Source organism: Globicephala melas, chromosome 7, assembly GCF_963455315.2.
Source record: "Globicephala melas chromosome 7, mGloMel1.2, whole genome shotgun sequence".
Taxonomy (NCBI): Eukaryota; Metazoa; Chordata; class Mammalia; order Artiodactyla; family Delphinidae; genus Globicephala; species Globicephala melas.
This window is the reverse complement of record NC_083320.1, coordinates 8157584-8180671: the sequence shown is the minus strand read 5'-3', so window position 1 is coordinate 8180671 and position 23088 is coordinate 8157584. Positions and strand designations below refer to the sequence as shown.

At 48.2% G+C, this 23088-nt stretch overlaps 1 protein-coding gene across 1 annotated transcript in view; it reads left to right on the top strand.

Annotated features, from left to right (window-relative positions):
• Positions 1 to 23088, top strand: part of TEX44 (testis expressed 44) — a 36077-nt gene that overhangs the window by 4438 nt on the left and 8551 nt on the right. Inside the window, 1 exon segment of the mRNA XM_060302635.1 lies at positions 10650 to 10730. Coding sequence (XP_060158618.1) covers positions 10650 to 10730 — 81 coding nt within the window.

Sequence of the window (23088 nt, the reverse complement as noted above, 5' to 3'; positions counted from 1 at the left end):
ACACAGGAGACCTGACGTGGGACGGGTCTGATCACTATAACAGATGAAGTCAGCAGCCTGCATTTATCTCCTGTAAACATCTGCAAATACAGCTCATACACAGTGACAATTTCCTGAACCTCTCTCTCCGCCTGAGGGTGTTCTTTAGCATGGTAGTGTCTTCAGGGTTTTCTGGTTTAGGCCAAAAGTGCCAGGGACTTAACTCCCCAGAAACAACCCTCCTATGGAGGGATGGGAATGGATGGATAAATGCCCCACATGGTAGGCAGCTTCCAAGATGGCCCCCAATGAGCCTCGCTTCCTGGTATTCACACCCCGTGTAGTTCCCTCCCACACTGAGTAGGGTTGAACTATGCAATTGCAGAAATGATGGTGTGTGACATCCAAGGCTAGATCATAAAAGCACTGAGGCTTCTGCCCTTCTCTCTTTTGGACCACTTGCTCTTGGTGGAAGCCACCTGCCATGTTATGAGGATACTGAAGCAGCACAGGAGAAGGTGTATGGGTGAGGAACTAAGGACTCCTGCCAACAACCAGCACTAACTTGTCAGGCAAGGGAGCAAGCCCCCTTGGAAGAGGATCCTCCAGTCCCAGTCAAACCTTCAGATAATTCCAGTCTCATGAGAGACAGTAGCTAGAACCCTGAGCCAGAACCACCAGTTCAGCTGCTCCTGGATTCCTGACCCTTGAAAAAAGTGTGTTATGTAAATATTTATTTTTTTAAGCTGCTAAGTTCTGGAGTAATTTGTTATGCAGCAATAGCTAACTGATAATCTCATACACTCCTGGTGGGAATGTAAAACAGAACAGCCACCTTGGAAAACAGTTAGGTGGTTCCTCAAATGATTGAATATAGAGTTACATATGATTCAGCAATTCCACTCCTAGGTATATTCCCAAGAGAAATGAAAACATTTGTTTACACAAAAACTTGTACACAAATGTTTATAGCAGCATTATTCATGAGAGCCAAAACGTGGAAACAACCCAAATGTCCATCAATGGACAAATGGAGAAACAAAATGTGGTATATCCATACAATGGAATATTATTCGGCCATAAAAAGGAAAGAAGTACAGATACATGCTACAGCATTATTCATGATAGTCAAAAGGTGGAAACAACCCAAATGTCCATCAATGGACAAATGGAGAAACAAAATGTGGTATATTCGTACAATGGAATATTATTCGGCCATAAAAATCAAAGAAGTACAGATACATGCTATAGCTTGACTGAACCTTGAAAAGTGATAGAAGCTGGTCACAAAAATCCACGTATTATATGATTCTATTCATATGAAATGGCCAGAATAGGCAAATCTATAGATACAGAAAGTAGATTAGTGGCTCCTTAGGTTGAGGTGGGGTGGTGGTGGATAGGGGTGACAGTTAAACGTGTGGGATTTCTTTCTGAGGCTACGAAAGTCTTCTAAAATTGACTATGGTCGGTGATGGTTGCACATGTCTGTAAATATACAAAAAAAACATTGAATTGTATACTTTTAATGGGTGAATTGCATGGTATGGCAGTTATATCTTTTTTATATTTAATTAATTTATTTATTTATATTTTTGGCTGCGTTGGGTCTTCATTGCTGCGTGCAGGCTTTCTCTAGCTGTGGTGAGCAGGGGCTACTCTTCATTGTGGTGCACAGGCTTCTCATTGCGGTGGCTTCTCTTGTTACAGAGCACGGGCTCTAGGCACGTGGGCTTCAGTAGTTGTAGCACACAGGCTCAGTAGTTGTGCCTCAAGGGCTCTAGAGCGCAGGCTCAGTAGTTGTGGCACACGGGCTTAGTTGCTCTGCGGCATGTGGGATCTTCCCAGCCCAGGACTCGAACCCGTGTCCCCTGCATTGGCAGGCGGATTCTTAACCACTGCGCCACCAGGGAAGTCCTGACAGTTATATCGTAATAAAACTTATTTTTTAAAAAAACAGATGACGAATACACCACAGCTTCCTTTCCCCCTGGTGGAACAACTCTGAGGCATGTTCCACAGAGCCTCTCAGAGGGTCCCCAGTAGGACTGAACACTAGTTGCCCAAAGCCAGAGCTGGTCTGTTAATAAACACTGGATTTTCTTTCCTCTCGTCATTGTCTCACTCCTCCACCCCACGCTTTTTGGGATCACATCTCAAATAAACTACTTAACCCAATTCTTGTCTCAAGGTTCGCTTTTGAGGGAACCCAAACGAAAGCGAGCATGTTCTTCAGGTTGAGAGTCAAGGTCCTCCGGGGTGGGGCTGATTCTGAGCCCCATCCATACGGATCTCAGCTGGGGGGACTGCCCACTGGCTGACTGTCCAGGGCAAAGGCTTGAACCAAAGTCCAAAATAGTCGCAGAGCTGGCCATCCCCACAGCATGCGTGGCATGAGCCTGGTGTGATGTGCACACATGCTAACACACACACACACACACACACACACACACACACTCTTTCAGGCCTGGGAACAGTGGTGGGACCATTAAACAACCAGGGCCTGCCTCTGCGCTTTATCCGAGACGGGATATGTGGGACGTGTTCATTTCCCCTTGGGCTTATTTTTCCTGTCTCTGTGGCTGGGCGTCATCTGACCACACAAACCACCAAGACAGAGAAGCAGGAGGTTATGAAAGGCTGTGGGGTGAGAGTTCAGCAGAGTCTGTGGGAAGGGTCAGACCCTTCGAGTGTGATCTTGAGGTATCTGATTAAGAAAAAGCAAAGATTGCACAGCCAAGACTTGCAGTTAGGGAGACAGGAACACCTCTTGAGGTCCCCCAGGCAAAGGGACCAGTGTGGTGAGGCATCTCCTGCCCAGCGAGTCCCAGGTCACTTTGGCAGTGAACTTCACCAACAGTCACTGAGCAAAGGCTGAGAGTCAAACAGCAGAGGGGAGAGGTTTGGGCTCAACCATGCTTCTCACTCCAGCCTCCAGGCCAAGATTGGGAACCAGGTGCCCAGAACTTTATTCCTTCCCAAATTCAGACATGCTCAGCCCGAGTCAAATGCCTTCATCTTCAAGCAAAAGATAGTTGGTGGATGTTAATATTCCCAACATACACAGAGTTGCCCAGAGCAACAGAGCCAAAGAGCCCAGGTTGGCTCAAAGGTTTCAATATCCATCTGTCTATCTATCTATCCATCTATCTATTTATCTATCCATCCATCCATCTACTTACCTACCTCTCTATTTATCTATCACCTATCTCCTATTGGTTCTGTTTTTCTAGAGAGCCCTGATTGATGTATCTACTCTCAGTGGAAGGCAAGACGGAGAGGTGCTGAGTGGCGGGATGTCAAAGATAAGGGTACCCCATTCAGGGGGCACGAGTGTCACTCCTGGGGAGACAACCCCCAAGGTCATAGAAAAGCAGGTACGAGATTTGCTGAGACTTGCCCTGCTGCTCTGCACTCATAAAATGCATCCTGCTGTTGGTTTAACCAAGCTGGCCAGAAAACCAAAAATAACCCCCATAATGCTATCCCAAGACAGCGCTGCAAACGGAAAATTACAGAAGCCACTCAAAGGACTCATGAAGTTCAGGTCCCATAGCCAGCTTGATCATGCCACTGTCCTCCTGAAAAATCCTCCCAAGGCTCCTAGAATAAACCCCGGCTTAAGTCAGCCTGCAGCTCAGCCTTGCCCAACTCTGTTCACCTTCTGCTTCCCTGTGCTTGGCCAGACCACTCTCTGCCACCTCAGGGCCTTTGCACGTGCTGCTTGCTCTGCTCGTCCTAGCTTCCCCTGGCTCTTTCCCTGGCATCTTCTCATCCTCAGAGCTCTGAGGTGGCTTCCCTGACCACACATTCTGGCATGCCCTCCTCTACTCCCAAACCTTCTGCTACATCCCCTGTTTATGCCCTTCATGGAACTTATTACAGCCTGGAACGATCTTATTTGTTCGTTTTCTTGTTTATTACGTCTCCTCGATCTGTCTAGAGGGTCCAGGAGAACATGCTCATCTCATTCTCTTCTATCTTCCCGATACCAGGTCATAGGAGAGAGCACCTGATACGTATTCTTTTTTTTTTTGGCCATGCCACACAGCTTATAGGATCTTAATTCCCTGACCAGAGATCGAACCCATACCCATTGCAGTGGAAGCACTGGGTCCTAACCACTGGACCACCAGGGAATTCCCTTGATACATATTCAATAAATGAATGATCCCTCAGCTCCTAAGCTCATCCGTGTTTGGTCAGGAGCCCTTCCCCCCTTCCCACAGTGCCCTGGACCAGCCCCATCATGTCCCTTGGTTGTTGACAGTACAGCCATGGAATTCAGCTGTGCAGGGGTTTGGGCCCCTCACTGGAGGGTACAGGACTTGGATACCTTGACCAGGGTTGGACCTAAAGAGAAAAACTTGCTGCCAGACAAAATAGAACTGAAATGAGCCCTTAAGAGTGTTCCAGGCGGAGAGAACAACAGGGGAAGTGCTGTCGGGCAGTGCCCTCAGTAACTGACTGGAAGCCAGAGGACCTCCCACTATGAGCCAGGAGGAGAGCCGCGTGACCTGAGGGCAGAAAGGAGGGCAGGGCCTGAGAGCAGACTCTGGGATCCAGGGAAGGGTCTTCAGTAGGAAAATGCTATGGTCTGGTTCACATGTTGAAAATTCAGAGATTGTTTCTGGACTGAGGGAGTGGGGAGTAGGGGTGAGAGAGGGACATTTTTTACTATAGTATCAGCTACACTAGCAGTATCAGTACAGTATCTAGCAGTATCAGCTATACTGCTAGATTTTTTTCTTTCCACTCTGTAAAGGTACTGCCTTAAAATTTAAGCAAAAAAACAATTGCTCTGACTGCTAGGTGGAGGCCGGACTGTAAGAGATAGAGGGGATTTGGGTTGGGACCTTGGACAGAGACGCAAGCTGCCCACCTAATATCCATTCTCCTTTCTCGCTCTTTCCTCACTCCCAGATCCTAGTTTCTTTGCTTTTCCAAGTGACCCTTTATACAGTATGTATCCAGCTAAATAATTACATTTCCCAAACAGGAGATACTGTTCAATAGAAATTGTTGAGTGGGACTTATGAGAAAATTCTTTTTTTTTTTTTTTTTCTTTCTTTATAGAGCAGGTTCTTTTTTTTTTTTTTTTTGCGGTACGTAGGCCTCTCACTGTTGTGGCCTCTCCCGTTGCGGAGCACAGGCTCCGGACGCGCAGGCTCAGCAGCTATGGCTCACGGGCCCAGCCTCTCCGCGGCATGTGGGATCTTCCCGGACCGGGGCACAAACCCATGTCCCCTGCATCGGCAGGTGGACTCTCAACCACTGCGCCACCAGGGAAGCCCGAGCAGGTTCTTATTAGTTATCTATTTTATACATATTAGTGTATATATGTCAGTCCCAATCTCCCAATTCATCCCACCACCACCCCACCCACCCACCACTTTCCCCCCTTTGTGTCCATATGTATGTTGTTTACATCTGTGCCTCTATTTCTGCCCTGCAAACTGGTTCATCTGTACCGTTTTTCTAGGTTCCACATATATGCGTTAATATAAGACATTTGTTTTTCTTTTTCTGACTTACTTCACTCTGTATGACAGTCTCTAGATCCATCCACGTCTCTACAAATGACCCAGTTTCATTCCTTTTTACGGCTGAGTAATACTCCATTGTATATATGTACCACATTTTCTTTATCCATTCATCTGTCGATGGGCATTTAGGTTGCTTCCATGACCTGGCTATTGTGAATAGTGCTGCAATGAACATTGGGGTGCATGTGTCTTTTTGAATTATGGTTTTCTCTGGGTAAATGCCCAGTAGTGGGATTGCTGGGTCATATGGTAATTCTATTTTAGTTTTTTAAGGAACCTCCATTCTTTTCTCCATTAGTGGCTGTATCAATTTACATTCCCACCAACAGTGCAAGAGGGTTCCCTTTTCTCCACAGCCTCTCCAGCATTTGTTGTTTGAAGATTTTTTTTTTTTTCTTTTGCGGTACGCGGGCCTCTCACTGTTGTGGCCTCTCCCGTTTCAGAGCACAGGCTCCGGACGCGCAGGCTCAGCGGCCATGGCTCACGGGCCCAGCCACTCCGCGGCATGTGGGATCTTCCCAGACTGGGGCACGAACCCGTGTCCCCTGCATCGGCAGGCAGACTCTCAACCACTGCACCACCAGGGAAGCCCCTGGAAGATTTTTAATCACAGTTTCAATTTCATTACGTGTGATTGGTCTGTTCATATTTTCTATTTCTTCCTGGTTGTCTTGGAAGCTTATACCTTTCTAAGAATTTGTCCATTTCTTCCAGGTTGTCCATTTTATTGGCATAGAGTTGCTCGTAGTAGTCTCTTAGGATGCTTTGTATTTCTGCGGTGTCTGTTGTAACTTCTTTTACTGACACCTTTTACAGAAACTCCTTTTTCATTTTTAATTCTATTGATTTGAGTCTTCTCCCTCTTTTTCTTGATGAGTCTGGCTAATGGGTTATCAATTTTGTGTATCTTCTCAAAGAACCAGCTTTTAGTTTTATTGATCTTTGCTACTGTTTTCTTTGTTTCTATTTCATTTATTTCTGCTCTGATCTTTATGATTTCTTTCCTTCTACTACCTTTGGGTTTTGTTTGTTCTTTTTTCTCTAGTTCCTTTAGGTGTAAGATTAGGTTGTTTATTTGAGGTGTTTGTTGTTTCTTGAGGTAGGATTGTATTGCTATAAACTTCCCTCTTAGAACTGCTTTTGCTGCATCCCATAGGTTTTGGATCGTCGTGTTTTCATTATCATTTGTCTCTAGGTATTTTTTGATTTCCTCTTTGATTTCTTCTGTGATCTCTTGGTTTTTTAAGTAACGTATTGTTTAGCCTTCTTGTGTTTGTGCTTTTTACGTTTTTTCCCTGTAATTGATTTCTAATCTCATAGCGTTGTGGTCAGAAAAGATGCTTGATATGACTTCAATTTTCTTAAATTTACTGAGGCTTGATTTGTGACCCAAGATGTGATCTATCCTGGAGAATGTTCTGTGTGCACTTGAGAAGAAAGTGTAATCTGCTGTTTTTGGATGGAATGTGCTATAAATATCAATTAAATCTATCTGGTCTATTGTGTCATTTAAAGCTTGTGTTTCCTTATTAATTTTCTGTCTGGATGATCTGTCCATTGGTGTAAGTGAGGTGTTAAAGTCCCCCACTATTATTGTGTTACTGTCAATTTCCTCTTTTATAGCTGTTAGCAGTTGCCTTATGTATTGAGGTGCTCCTATGTTGGGAGCATATATATTTATAATTGTTATATCTTCTTCTTGGATTGATCCCTTGATCATTATGTAGTGTCCTTCCTTATCTCTTGTAATATTCTTTATTTTAAAGTCTATTCTGATATGAGTATTGCTACTCCAGCTTTCTTTTGATTTCCATTTGCATGGAATATCTTTTTCCATCCCCTCACTTTCAGTCTGTATGTGTCCCTAGGTCTGAAGTGGGTCTCTTGTCGACAGCATATATATAGGTCTTGTTTTTGTATCCATTCAGTGAGCCTGTGTCTTTTGGTTGGAGCACTTAATCCATTCACATTTAAGGCTATTATCAATATGTATGTTCCTAGGACCATTTTCTTAATTGTTTTGGGTTTCTTCTCTTGTGTTTCCCACTTAGAGAAGTTCCTTTAGCGTTTGTTGTAGAGCTGGTTTGGTGGTGCTGAATTTTCTTAGCTTTTGCTTGTCTGTAAAGCTTTTGATTTCTCCATCGAATCTGAATGAGATCCTTGCTGGGTAGAGTAATCTTGGTTGTAGGTTCTTCCCTTTCATCACTTTAAATATGTCATGCCACTCCCTTCTGGCTTGTAGAGTTTCTGCTGAGAAATCAGCTGTTAACCTTATGGGAGTTCCCTTGTACCTTATTTGTCGTTTTTCCCTTGCTTTTAATAATTTTTCTTTTCCTTTAATTTTCGCTAATTTGATTACTATGTGTCTCAGCATGTTTCTCCTTGGGTTTATCCTGTATGGGATTCTCTGCGCTTCCTGGACTTGAGTGCCTATTTCCTTTCCCATATTAGGGAAGTTTTCGACTATAATCTCTTCAAATATTTTCTCGGGTGCTTTCTCTCTCTCTTCTCCTTCTGGGACCCCTATAATGCGAATGTTGTTGCATTTAATGTTGTCCCAGAGGTCTCTTAGGCTGTCTTCATTTCTTTTCATTCTTTTTTCTTTATTCTGTTCTGCACCAGTGAGTTCCACCTTTCTGTTTTCCAGGTCACTTATCCGTTCTTCTGCCTCAGTTATTCTGCTGTTGATTCCTTCTAGTGTAGCTTTCATTTCAGTTATTGTATTGTTCATCTCTGTTTGTTTGTTCTTTAATTCTTCTAGGTCTTTATTAAACATGTCTTGCATCTTCTTGATCTTTGCCTCCATTCTTTTCCGAGGTCCTGCATCATCTTCACCATCATTATTCTGAATCCTTTTTCTGGAAGGTTGCCTATCTCCACTTCATTTAGTTGTTTTTCTGGGGTTTTATCTTGTTCCTTCATCTGGTACATAGCCCTCTGCCTTTTCACCTTGTCTATCTTTCTGTGAATGTGGTTTTTGTTCCACAGACTGCAGGATTGTAGTTCTTCTTGCTTCTGCTGTCTGCCCTCTGGTGGATGAGGCTATCTAAGAGGCTTGCGCAAGTTTCCTGATGGGAGGGACTGGTGGTGGGTAGAGCTGGCTGTTGTGGGCAGAGCTCAGTAAAACTTTAATCCACTTGTCTGCTGATGGGGGGTGGGGGGTGGGCTGGGTTCCCTCCCTGTTGGTTGTTTGGCCTGAGTCAACCCAACACTGGAGCCTACCCGGGCTCTTTGGTGGGGCTAACGGCAGACTCTGGGAGGGCTCACACCAAGGAGTACTTCCCAGAACTTCTGCTGCCAGTGTCCTTGTCCTCACGGTGAGACACAGCCACCCCCCACCTCTGCAGGAGACCCTCCAACACTAGCGGGTAGGTCTGGTTCAGTCTCCTATGGGGTCACTGCTCCTTCCCCTGGGGTCCCGATGCGCTCACTGCTTTGTGTGTGTCCTCCAAGAGTGGGGTCTCTGTTTCCCCCAGTCCTGTCAAAGTCCTGCAATCAAACCCCGCTAGACTTCAAAGTCTGATTCTCTAGGAATTCCTCCTCCCATTGCCGGACCCCCAGGTTGGGAAGCCTGACATGGGACTCAGAACCTTCACTCCAGTGGGTGGACTTCTGTGGTATAAGTGTTCTCCAGTTTGTGAGTCACCCCCCCAGCAGTTATGGGATTTGATGTTATTGTGATTGCGCCCCTCCTATCATCCCATTGTGGCTTCTCCTTTGTCTTTGGATGTGGGGTATCTTTTTTGGTGAGTTCCAGCGTCTTCCTGTCGATGATTGTTCAGCAGTTAGTTGCGATTCTGGTGCTCTCGCAAGAGGGAGTCGGTTCTCTAGAACTTTTAGTCATTTCTTATATACAGTCTTATTTTCTTGTTCCTCTCTAGCACACAATTTAACAATTGTGCACCATTTTGTCCATTACTTCAGTGTGTATATTTTATCTCCCCAACTGTATGTAGTTGCTCCCTGTTACAAACTGAATGGTGTCCCCACAAAATTCATGTGTTGAAATCCTAACCTCCAGTTAGCATGACTATATATGGAGATAGGATATTTAAAGACATAATTAAGGTTAAATGAGATCACTGGGGTGGGCCCTAATCCAATATGACTGGTGTCCTTATAAGAAGATGAGATTAGGACACAGAGGGAAGGCTGTGCCAAAGACACAGTGAGAAGATGGCCGTCTGCAAGCCAAGGGGAGAGGCCTCAGAAGAAACCAGCCCTGACGACACTTTGATCTTGTGCTTCCAGACCTCAGAACTGTGAGAAATTTCACATCTGTTGTTTAAGCCACCAGCCTCTGGTACTTTGTTACGGCAGCGGCAGGAAACTAATACACTCCAGTCCTGCGTTTGTTCCTTACAGTCAGAAACACCCATACTGAGCACCCATGATGCACCAGGCTCACTGGATACACTGATGCCTGATTCTCAGGCCTGCCTGCTTCCCTCTTCTGCTGACTGCTCTGCTTGGCCTGTGGTGGGGCTGTGGGCCAGCTGGTCCCCAGGAGCTGTTTGTAGACGTTCCATCCTCCTCTGCCTCAGTCCCCTAAATAAAGCCATCTCCACCTTGCCAGCTGATCCTCTGCCCTCCCTGTGCATGATAGCCACCTCACTCCCTAGCAGTGGTCCTTACCAAGGTCTCCCATAACCTCCATGGACGGAATCCAGGCTCAGCCCTTCCAAATGGCCTTCCGGACCTGTCCACTGTCTGGTGCTTCCATCGTCTTTAACATGAACAAATGGTTCACATCTCCATCTCTGGGGACTAGGCCTGTTCTCCCAGCATGGCTGGGCTTTGACCTCTCCCTGCGCTCACCATCCATCAGCCACCAGATCCTGTTGATTCAGCCTTCAAACTATCTCCCTTGTGGGCCCTTCCACTCCACCCCTGGGGACCCGCTCGGGCAGGGCCCCTTCTCTCCTGAAGGCCCTTCTTAGGAGAACCTGGAGGGTTTGCTGAGGAAGCAAAAGGGAAGAAGGGCAGAGTAACAGCTATAAAGAGGGCAAGGTTCCCCCTCCCCCAATTAGAGGACGGGAGGGAGAGATGGGCAGAGAGGGGAGGGGAGAGAGGAGGTCAGTTGGTCTGAGGGCAGAGGGGCCCCCATCTCCTGTGTCCCGGCAGTGCCCCTGGGGAGCGGCAAGACCAAGAGAGGGATGCCACTAGCCAGGTGCCCCCAGGACGAGGGCCCCGAGGCAGCATCAGGTAAGAGACCAAGCCCCAGGGCAGCCCCAAGCTGTGGGAAGCAGCCACCCTCCAGGGTTCAACAGAGCGACAAAAGGAGTCTTGCAGCCACAGGGTGGGTTCTCGACCCTTTGCTCTCCCACCCTGGCCTCAGCTCTGTGGAATGGTGCGCGGAGGCAATGGAGTGGGAGAGGGTGCCCCTGCAAAGGGCTGAGGTGAAACCCATCAGCATGGGGGCTGGGGGGGGAACTAAGCAAGTAGTCCGAGCGTTATATGCGCTAAAGCTCAGCGGTGAACTTGTTTTGGAGATTTCTGACATTCGTAGGCTTGGTTTGTTTGGGTTTTTTCCACTTATTTCCCAGATGAAAAGTGCACAGACGCCTCTATCCGGTTCCAGACCAGACATCAGGCAGCTCTGAGTCCAGGTTAGGGCTGCAGAGACCTCCCCGAGCAACCAGCCAGGCCCCCAAGCCACACATGCACACCTTCGCCCCCCAAAGGGGAAAGAGGGACACCCGCCTCACTCGGCTCTGCGTCTGGCTGGAGGTGGAGGTGTGTGTGTTGGGGGGAAGGGGGCGCAGTGGGGAGGACCACGGACGGCCAGGGGCTCCTAAGTCTGCCTGCAAAGCAACGTTTTTAATAGCCCCAAATGACTGAAGCCGGCGTGGGGAGGATCAGCGTGGAGACCAGCTGGCAGTCTTCTGTATCTGTCAGAGTCACCCAACTGTTGATTGTAACCCCAGAGTTTCTGAGCCAGCAGGGGTGCGGTGGGGCCCAAGAAATGTGCATTTCTAACAAGGTCCCAGGAGAGGCGGATGCTGCGGGTGAGGACCGCGCCTCGAGAAGCGCTTATGCGGAAGTCTGGCTCCCGGGGTTCTGGCGTCTCGGGCAACCTGGGTTCCAATGGCAGATCTGCCCCCTGCTGGCAAGTGGCCCCTTAGGCCAAAGAAATTGCTTCTTCAGCCTAAATTTCTTCTCTACTAGAGAGATAAATAAATATATTTACCTCCTGAGGTGGCTGTATGGATCAAGTTGAGATAACCTGGGTAAATTATTTAGCACAATTCCTGGCACGTAATAAGACCAGGGAAAAGTTCTCTTTCAATTTGTTGAGGTGTGGGAATTTGGCTGGAAGGAAGCTGCTATTTTGGGGGTGGGTTGTTTTTTGTAAGCCTTAAAGAATTATTTGACTTTTAAAAACATGTACCTGTGCAACCTTGGTTAAAATGAAAATTTCATTTTTAAAATTGCATATCTTTTTTAATATCATTAAAAAAGAGCCCAAAACACTTTAATAGTTTAAAAATGGAAACATCTGTAGACAATTGTATTATTATTTCCAATTATTCACGCTCCCTTCCTGAAACAGTATTATGCAACCCCACCCACTACCGTGTGACCTGTGGTGCCCCCTGGAGAGGAGCTATTCGCCCAGCCCCACTGACTTTGACCTTGACCCCATGACTGCGTTTGCAAACGGCCTGTGTGTAGACAGGACCTGTAGCACATCAGAGCAGAGACTTTAAGAGCCATTGCTTTTTTCCACCGGCTCGCTTGCTCTTGTCCTCTGCCACAAGGCTGACATGTCCCCCCGGGGGCTGTTCCTTCAGCTTGAACAAAGGAGAATTACAGCCACAGCTGACCCACAGCCAAAAGGTGCCAAGCCACAGGCAAGCTGTGAAGGAAATGTAAGAGGGTCAAGAAACGAGCCTTGATGTCCATGAGCTACCGAGATGTGGGGATGCGTTGTTACTGCAGCTATACCTAGTGAAAACTGACTAAGACCATCCTACAAGAGGTGCCTGGCTAAATAAAATATGGTGTGTCTTTTTTTTTTTTTTTTTAGTATGGTGTGTCTTAATGATGGGTATGCAGCTATTAAATGTAGTTATATTTTCAATTAAAATTTATATTTAAATATATTCAGCTATTAATATTAAATTTAAGAATATAGGAAATTTCTCAAAGTATCATTTCTAATAAGGGAACAAAGGCAGAGTTTCAAACTGAAAGTACAGGATCCCAACTTTGTAAATAAAAATATATCTTGTATATATTGCTTGAGGTAAGTTGGGTGGTAATTTTGCCTAGAAACAAAAGGATTGGGGGGTGGGGTAAAGACACCTAAATGTTAACAGTGATTATCTCAAGGTGGTAGAATTAGGAAGGGTGGTTATTCTCCTTTATGCTCATCTGCACTTTCCAACTCATCCATAATGACGTGTCACGCTTTTATAATTTAGATAAATAGTACAGGCATGTTTAAAAGAATCCATGGCCAACGGCAGCATGGAGGGCAGGGAGCCCTGGGAAGGCAGCAGGGCTCAGGGGCCCAGTAGGTCCTGGAGGGGCACAGAGGTGGGAGTGGAGGGAGACTTCTCATGGTCTCCTTATACCCAGGCACCCCACGCACAGGCTTAAACCTAGAGCTTTTTTTTTTTTTTTATGCGGTACGCGGGCCTCCCACTGCTGTGGCCTCTCCCGTTGCGGAGCACAGGCTCCGGACGCGCAGGCTCAGCGGCCATGGCTCACGGGCCCAGCCGCTCCGCGGCATGTGGGATCTTCCCGGACTGAGGCACGAACCCGCGTCCCCTGCATCGGCAGGCGGACTCCCAACCACTGTGCCACCAGGGAAGCCCAAACCTAGCAGCTTTTAATGTCCTATGAGAATATGTGCAACTTTTTAAAAACAGATTAATTGGCTCCAAATATAAAAATAAAAGTGTGATTTCTGGGTTAGTAAATGTTAATAATAAAAGTTAATAAATGTTTAAATGTCTAAAAATTGTAACCACGCATCAAAAAGTTCAGTGCAGTGACTGCTTAATGGGTACAAGTTGCCATTTGAGGTGATGAAAATGTTCTGGAACTGGATTTATGTTGTGAATGTACTTAATGCTGCTAAATTGTACACTTTCAAACGGTTCAAATGGTAAATTTTATGTTACGTGTATTTGACCACTGCGGGGAAAAGAACCCTCAACTTCAATGAAAGTCAAGCCTTCTGTGATTATATGGAACTCACATTTGATGTGGAATTTGGATGGCCTCAGTGTATCTAATATAATGGGAGTGGGACCCCAAAATAAAATTGCCCCAGAAGAGGCAGTGGTTGGTAATGATCCGTATTCTCCTGTCACTGGACACCTTGTGGAGTAACAGAGAATGTGTAGCTTTTAGAGTGGGGGCAAGAGTGAGGTGTGGAGCACAGACCTCTTCCTCATGCTGTCACATGGCTGGGAGAGGTGCCGCCTGCGGAGCCAGGGGCCTGAATAAGGGATGGGCAGCCTCCTGCAATGCCGCAGAATCAGCACTGGGTGGCAGCAGAGAGCCAGCTCAAGAAGAGATGGCACCTGGGAGCTGCCCCACATCCACTGCTTTCTCTCCCCGATTCCCCTGCCCCTGACTCTCCCAAGACACCAAGACTAAGCAAGACAGTCGTTTCAGCTTGATTTTCAGAAGATGGTGCCATTTCTCAAGAGGAAATTGTTTTGCAAGCAAACCTATGTTTCTCACCAACTCCTTCCAGTGGGATATTCAAGAATATTCAAGATAGGTCAGTTTTTACATGTTTGATACATTCCATCATCTGAAACATGTTTCCGATTTCTCTGTAGCCAGTCCATGGCTAATTTCAGGGACTGAACTAATAAAACTCACATCCTGTTTTTGTGGTGTGTCCGTTTAAGATTTTTCACCTGATATTCATCATGCTGATAAGACTAGAAAACTTTAATAGCAAGACTGGTGGCAAAGATGTTTCCCCACAGTACTGAGAAGGTTAGCCTGGTACAGAGAGCAGTGCCCTGAGAAGGCTATTGCTTATAAGGCAGTGACAGTCATATGTCTTTTCTAAGGTGGCTTTACTGCTATGAAAGAAAACACCTCAAAACCAAGAAGTTTAAAGAAAATGTTATTGTTGTTGTTGTTATTATTTATTATTATTTGGGCTGGGCTCAGCTGGGTAGTTCTTTGGGGGGTTATTTATTTATTTATTTATTTATGGCTGCGTTGGGTCTTCGTTGCTGCGCGTGGGCTTCTCTCTAGTTGTGGAGAGCAGGGGCTGCTCTTCGTTGCGGTGCGTGGGCTTCTCATTGCGGTGGCTTCTCTTGTTGCGGAGCACGGGCTCTGGGTGCACGGGTTTCAGTAGTTGTCACACGTGGGCTCAATAGTTGTGGTGCGCGGGCTTAGTTGCTCCACGGCATGTGGGATCTTCCCGGACCAGGGCTCGAATCCGTGTCCCCTGCACTGGCAGGCGGATTCTTAACCACTGCGCCACCAGGGCATTCCCCTGGGTAGTTCTTCTGCTGGTCTCACTTGGGTACACTACGTGGCTGCAGTCAGTAGGCAGGTGGGCTGGAGGCTGAAAGGTCCAGATCCCAGACAGCCCCCACTCACATGTCTGGCATTTGGCTGGGGTGATAAAAGCAACTGGGCCACATGAATCTCATTATCGAGCCAGCCAGGCTTCTTCGCTTGGCAACTGGGCTCCAAAAGGAGTAAGAGAAGCCAAGCCCCAATGCACAAACACTGTTAAAGCTTCTGCTTGTGTCATGTTTCCTACTGTCCCCTTGACTAATGCAAGTCACATGGCCAAGCCCTGATTCAGGGGCTAGAGAAAATAGACTCCTTCTTTTGACAGGAGGAGCTGCAAAATGTTGTGACCTTCAGAAAATATCTACCACATCTTCTTTCTCCTCTCCTGTCATACCAAGGACATCCTTATACAGGCAGGGATGAATGACAGCCACCTGCCAACTGACAGTGCTCCCTGCCACCCTATATCCCTGGGCTCAAGTTCAAGGCAATTAAATCCGCATCTCCCCAGATCTGGGGGAAAACCAGTCTCACGAAGTAAGACGTTTGGACTAAATTGTGTCCCCTCCACTCCCGGAAACTCATATATTGAAGCTCTAATGTGACTGTACTTACAGATACCTTTAAAGAGGTAATCGAGGTTAAATGAGGTCAAAAGCATGGGACCCTAGTCCATTAGGACTCATGTCCTTACAAGAAAAGGAAGCGACACTACAGCACTCTCTTTCTCTCTCTCTCTCTCTGCTTGTATGCACAGAGAGGAGACCATGTGAGGACACAGTGAGAAGGCAGCCATCTTCAAGCCAGGAAAAGAGACCTCACCAGAGCCAACCTTGCTGACACCTTGATCTGGGACTTGGAGCCTCCAGACTGTAGAAAACAAATGTCTGTCGTTTAAGCCACTCAGTCTGTGGTATTCTGTTATGACAGCCCAAGCTGACTAGTACACAAGTGTTCCTTGGTTAAATACGTTTGGGAAATGTGTGTTCAATACTGATCCCCCTCCTTGAAAATCCATAGGGCTCTGTAGCCTATTAAAGCCTCTGAGAAGTTCCTCAGCAAAGAATCTTCTAGTTTAACACAGTGTTTCCCAAATTTATTTAAACATGAGATCCTTTCCCAACACCTATGATCACCATTGGGAAGGTGTATTTATTTCTAGGATTGTCATAACAAACTACCACAAACTTGATGAACTTATTCTCTCACAGTTCTAGAAACCTAAAGTTAGAAATCAAGGCGTCAGCAGGAATGGGTTCCTTCTAGAGGCCCTGAGGGAGAATCTGTTCCATGCCTCTCTCCTAGCCTCTGCTCGCTGCCGGGGACCCTTAGTGTTCTGTCTCCCATCTCCCCTCCATCTTCACATGGCCTCCCCCTCTGTGTCTTGTTCTTAACATCTTCCACTTGGTCTTATAAGGACCCAGTCTTTGGATTTAGGGCCCACCCTAAATCCAGGATGATCTCAAGATCCTTAACTTAATTATATCTGCAAATTCTAAATAAGGTAACATTCTGAGGTTGCAAGTGGACCTGTCTTTTGGGGGCCATAGTTCAATCCACTACAGAAGCTAAGGGACACCCAAGGTAGCTGGCTGAGTGTGGACATGGAGTCGGGGCGAGTGGGACCCGTCTAGGTACCTGCAAGCTGGCGGTCCCTCCCCTCCAGGGGATACATCACACTCTCCCCTTGATAACGCTGGCGCACCAAATCCTCGTTTCCTAAACTCCTTGCTGACCGTCCTCCGTGAATACATTCCTGTCTGGGACAGGTGGAGACTTTCCGTTCTCTTGTTTAAGCACAAACCCGCCTGGGCCTCCGGCTCTGCTCTTCCTGCTTTGTTCTGGAAGACAGAGCCTGTCTTTCTGGGGAATGTTTGCACAACGCAGTGCTCATTCACGCAGCAATGTGGCAGGCAGGCTCTTACAGGGCTGTGCTTCTAGAGGCTTCCTCCCCAAACCTTTCCAAAGCCCACTTTCTCCATGCCTGTCTCCTGCCCAGAACCCGCCACCACTTCCTCGGCCTCCAGGAGAAAGTGACACCTTCTGCCTCCAGGGAGGGCCTTCCTTCTGGGATGAGCCGGGGTGTTCCCACTGCCTCTCCACAGGGCGTCCTCTTGCTGCCTTGGTGTCTTCCACCTGGATTGCATCCCTGAGCACCCTCCCCTCCACTTGTGCATAACTCTGGACCTACAAGCCACTTGGCAGGTGAATTTTAGGGGTCTGCTGGTCCCTGGAATGCAAAAACCAGACACAGCTCCAATCTTAGAGGTGGGGCTCAGGGCACCTGTGCATGTGCAGTTTTCTGGGGAAGGGCCCAAACCTTTCATCACTTCTCCAAATTGTTCCTTCCTGACTAAGGATGTTAAAACCACTAGCTCAGAGCTAAGGCTCAGTGAGTAACTGCCTTAGAGCAATAACTTTCTGGAAACCCACCTGAGGTGGAAGAACCCCTCTCCCCACTCTTTCTTGTGTTGAGGGGGCCCTGGTGGGAGGAGAGAAGGAACAGCAGTGAGTCCCAGCCCTGGGACGCACAGACCATCCAAACGGGTCAACCATCTACAGGATGTCCCAGGGATGGAGCAAAGCTGGCTCCGTGCAGAGTCACAGCTGCGAGCAGGAGGTGCCCAAGGCTCTGCACCCATGCCAGCGCCCCCCCAACACACCATAGGTGACTAGCAGATCTCAGGAGCTGGGAGGGAGCTGGGGAAACTGAGGGCAAAACCCCGTGGCCCCACCGCCATGGTTTGGCCTCTAGCGGCCCCGTTTAGTCCTTCCAAATCCTGGGAACTCACACACTTTGGGGAATGTGCTGGGAACTCACACTTTGGGGAGTGTGCTGGGAACTCACACTTTGGGGAGTGTGCTGGGAACTCACACACTTTGGGGAGTGTGCTGGGAACTCACATACTTTGGGGAGTGTGCTGGGAACTCACACCTTGGGGAGTGTGCTGGGAACTCACACTTTGGGGAGTGTGCTGGGAACTCACACACTTTGGGGAATGTGCTGGGAACTCACACTTTGGGGAGTGTGCTGGGAACTCACACACTTTGGGGAATGTGCTGGGAACTCACACTTTGTGGAATGTGCTGGGAACTCACACCTTGGGGAGTGTGCTGGGAACTCACACCTTGGGGAGTGTGCTGGGAACTCACACCTTGGGGAGTGTGCTGGGAACTCACACTTTGGGGAGTGTGCTGGGAACTCACACTTTGGGGAGTGTGCTGGGAACTCACACACCTTGGGGAGTGTGCTGGGAACTCACACTTTGGGGAGTGTGCTGGGAACTCACACTTTGGGGAATGTGCTGGGAACTCACACTTTGGGGAGTGTGCTGGTAACTCACACACCTTGGGGAATGTCCTGGGAACACACACCTTGGGGAATGTGCTGGGAACTCACACTTTGTGGAGTGTGCTGGGAACTCACACACTTTGCGGAATGTGCTGGGAACTCACACACTTTGGGGAGTGTGCTGGGAACACACACCTTGGGGAATGTGCTGGGAACTCACACTTTGGGGAGTGTGCTGGGAACTCGCACACTTTGCGGAATGTGCTGGGAACTCACACCTTGGGGAATGTGCTGGGAACTCACACTTTGGGGAGTGTGCTGGGAACTCACACCTTGGGGAGTGTGCTGGGAACTCACACTTTGGGGAATGTGCATTGGGCCTACTAGGCCACGTTGTGACAAGAGATTTGTGACTTGTCTCACACATGGGACGGTACATTTTCTGCAGGTGGACACCTGTCTTTTACCTCTTTGTGATTCTATTCGAGGGTCTAATCCTGTGCTCGAGAGCACTGTATCCAGCCGCTCAGGCTGCCGGAACACAGTATACAGGTTTGGCGGTGCTTAAACAACAGAAGCGTGTTTTCTCACAGTTCTGGAGGCAAAAGTCAGAAATCCAGATGTTGGCAGTGTTTACTCCATCTGAGGGTTGTGAAGAAAGGCGCTGTCCCCAGCTGCTCTCCTTGGTTTGTGGATGGCTGTCTTCACGTTTGCATGGCGTTCTCCCAGTATGTGTATCTGGGTCCACATTTCCTCTTCTTAAAAGGACACCCGTCATGTTGAGTTAAGCCTCACCCTAATGATCCCCTGCTAACTTAATGACCCCTTTAAAGGCCCAATCTCCTAATACAGTCACATTCTGAAGTACAGACACCCAGGAGGAATATAAAAAGGACGGATAGAAGGACACATGGGCAGAGGGATAATGGTGTGAATTCCAGCCTCTCGATGCTGGTCTGCCCCAGAGTCCCCTCAGGGCGCCCTCAGGCCACTGCACTGCCACCAGCCAGGCCTCTGAGGGGCTTGAGTCCTCTCATAGCAGCCAGCAGGCCAAACCTGAGGGTGGGGAGACACCAGGGTGGACCCTGAAGAGGGGGGCCGGACTAGAAAAGGCATCCAAAGGGCTGGGGCAGTCCAAGGGGGGAGTGTGTGGTGTGTGGGGGGCTGAAGCACCCCTTTGTGTTGGAGATGGAGGTGGGAGAGATGCCCTCTCAGTTCAGTTGCCTTCCCACTCAGAGTGGGTGTTTGGGTGGCCCCAGGAATCCTATTTGCATACAGGGCCCAGGCTTCTGGAAGGTTAGGGAGAAGGAATTTACTTTAACTTGCAAATTTGTTCTAATGCGTCCAGTAATATTTACTCATTGTTGAAAGTTCAAGTGAATTGTACAAATTTTAAAATGCACAAAAGCTTGAAAGAAAAAACTTGTTCATGACCCACCACAGCTGAAAGCCTCTGATACTGGCTACTCATTCGTTATTTAAGCGAACCATGTGCTTTTAACTTTTAGAATCTTTTCTTAATGCAAGTACTAAATGTTACTAGAGAAACACCAGAAAACGCAGTTGGCCAAAAAAAAAAAATTTAAGTCACTTATAATCCCACTACCAAAAGATACCTCGTTTGTTTGGGTTTTTTTAATATTTATTTATTTATTTGGCTGTGCCGGGTTTTGCTGCAGCAGGCAGGATCTTAGTTGCCACGTGTGGGATCTTTAGTTGTGGCATGCGGGATCTAGTTCCCTGACCAGGGATCGAATCTGGGCCCCCGGCATTGGGAGCGTGGAGTCTTAACTACTGGACCACCAGGGAAGTCCCTATCTTGTTTTTTTTTATCTGGTATTTCTTTGACCACTAGTACTTTTGAATATTGTCCCATGGTTATTAGCTATTTACATTTCTTTGGTGAATGGTCTGTTCTCATTCTTTGCATATTGTGTTATTTGGAATACAATGGTGTCTTATCAATCTGTTTGGGATCTTTATATAGTATAGATATTAACCCTCTGTGGTATCTGTAGCAAACTTTTTTTCCGTTTGTGGTTTGTTCTTAAAATTTTTTAGATTGTTTTTTGACCTACGTCGATTTTTCCACCTTGGAATTTCTTTACTGGCTTTTATATTTAGAAAGTACTTCTTGGGACTTCCCTGGTGGTGTAGTGGTTAAGAATCCACCTGCCAGTGCAGGGAACACGGGTTCGATCCCTGGTCCGAGAAGATCCCATATGCTGTGGAGCAACTAAGCCCGTGAGCCACAACTACTGGGCCTGCGCGCTAGAGCCCACGAGCCACACTGACTGAAGCTCGTGCACCTAGAGCCCGTGCTCCGCAACAAGAGAAGCCACTGCAATGAGAAGCCCGCGCACTGCAACGAAGAGTAGCCCCTGCACGCCGCAACTAGAGAAAGCCCGGTGCAGCAATGAAGACCCAACACAGCCAAAAATAAATAAATAAATAAAATTTAAAAAAAAAAAAAAAGAAAGTACTTCTTCCCCAAATCAAGTATTTTCAGTTTACTTATGACCTCTCTCTGTCTTCCTTTCTTTGTAGTTACCTCTTTAAGTGAAACTGAGAAACTAACCCAATGCTTTTCCAGCAGTTAACCAATTGTCCCAGCGCCATTTTGTCACTCAGCCCTCCACAGTGTCCTGCGCTGTCCCCAGGGCAGTCTGCTCCAAGTCAACCTACGGGAGAACACCCTCCCCCGGGGCTGCAGTCCCCTGGCTGCCGGAATTCACACAAAACCACTAGCAAACAAGGTGGGATTTTTGATGTGGAGGTGCGGGCTTTACCTTGGAGACCTCAATGCAAACAATTTAAACATTCCCTCTAGATATTTCTGTTCACCCCAAGCCTCATCCGCTCCATCCCCAGAGAGACCTGACCTTTCTCCCCTTCTCACTGCAGCCGAGGAACCTCCAAACCCTTACCCCTTCTCTCCCGCAGAGCAGCTGGGCTGTAGGGCCCCTGGCCCAAACCCAGCTCTTTCCAGACTCAGGCTCTCCTCTCTGGGTAACAGCATCCACCTCCTAGAAAGCAGGGTAGCAACATCCTTTGTCATTTGAGAATGCCTTTGGGGTCTCAGCCCCCACCCTATGGGCCTTATTAACCTGCTTCTCCCAAGCGAATCCAGTGTAGCTTCTAAGTAGAATCCCCTGCCACCTGCTGATGGAGCCCAGGTTGCACTGAGTCCTTAAGTGTCTTGAATGGAGGAAGCCGGAGTTCTGGGAAGACACAGAATCTGGAGTCTCCCCTTAGAGGGGCTGCCCTGAGAGCGAGAGCTGGGACGGAGCACCCCGCCCGAGGAGCAGCCGTCAAAGACTCAGGCCCAAGTGTTCTCACTGGCGGGCAGAGGCCACGGGCACGACCCTCATCCTGCACGGGGCTCCGGGGTACATGTGTACGCAGGGCTGCAGGGCTCCGGAAGACTCCAGGCACACGCTCCCGGGAGCAGCTGCGGAAGGCTGGGGAGCGGCCCAATCCCAGTGGCCACCACAAGGTGGCAGCAGCTAGAGCAGTGACCATGCTAACGCGTGCTCATCACCGCAAGTGTAGAAAGCCAGTAGGGGACGTCCCTGGGGGTCCAGTGGTTAAGACTGAGCGCTCCCAATGCAGGGGGCCTGAGTTCCATCCCTGGTCAGGGAACTAGAGCCCGCTTGCCACAACTAAGACCCGGTGCAGCCAAATAAATAAAGGTGATTTTATAAAAAGAAAGCAAGCAAGCAAGAAAGCCAGTGGCAACATCAGGTACAGGGGCAGCGGGTGAGGGGTGCTGCCCCAGATATGATCACACAGATTTGTGGGAACAAAGTTCTGACCTGCTCTGTTCAGAGCAGACCGGGGCGCTGGCTCCTCAATGTCACGATCATGCAGTGGTTAAGAGCGTGGGCTTGGGCCAGAAAGCCTGGCTCACACCCCAGCTCTTCCCCTGTCTGAGCTGCAGTTTCCTCATCTGTATAATGGGGTAACAGTACTGGGTGCCTGACAACCACAGAGAGTTATTCTCTCATAGTTTCGGAGGCCCCAAGTCTGAAATCAAGGTGTCAGCCGGGCCGCATTCCCCCTGAAGGCTCCGGGCGAAGGCTCCGGGCGAGGGTCTCTTCCTTTCTGGGGTCGCCAGGCCTTCCTTGACTTTCATCACTCTGGTCTCTGCCTCCATCTTCACGTGGTCCTCTTCCCTGTATCTGTGTCCTCTCCCTTCTCCTTCTCCCTTATCGTGTCATTCACACCCACGGGATTTTAATTTATGGAAGTGACTGAATGGTGACACCGAGAGGTCCACGTCATTGAAAGAAGAATGTATTACATGTCCTGAGGGAAGGGGCCTGCCCCACCACACAGGACACACTGGAAACGTCAGCGTGTTGGCACGCAGAAGGCAAGGAGTGAGGGGAAGCCACGGGCAGAGCCTTTACTGGAGTTCCTGTGGGGAAGGCGAGGCAGAGTTAACAGTTTAGGATTGGCTGGTGTGAATAATTCCAGCGGGCTTTCGGCTGCAGGGGTGGTCTATAGCTGCCTGGTACCTGGCGCTGGGATGACTTAGGGCAGGGGCAACATGGGCTTGCTGGGTGAGAGTCAGATAAGAGGCTTTGCATCAGCCCGCCTGCTAGGAGAGCAGAGTCCCAGGCGAGCTGACTTGCAGGAGAGAGGTAAATTCTTTGGTCAGTAGTTTGGCCTGGTGATGAATGGATGCCAAGTAGACACACAGAATCTAAGGAAACACAATTAAGACTCTCCTTCTCTCTTCTAAACACACTAATCATTGGACTTAGG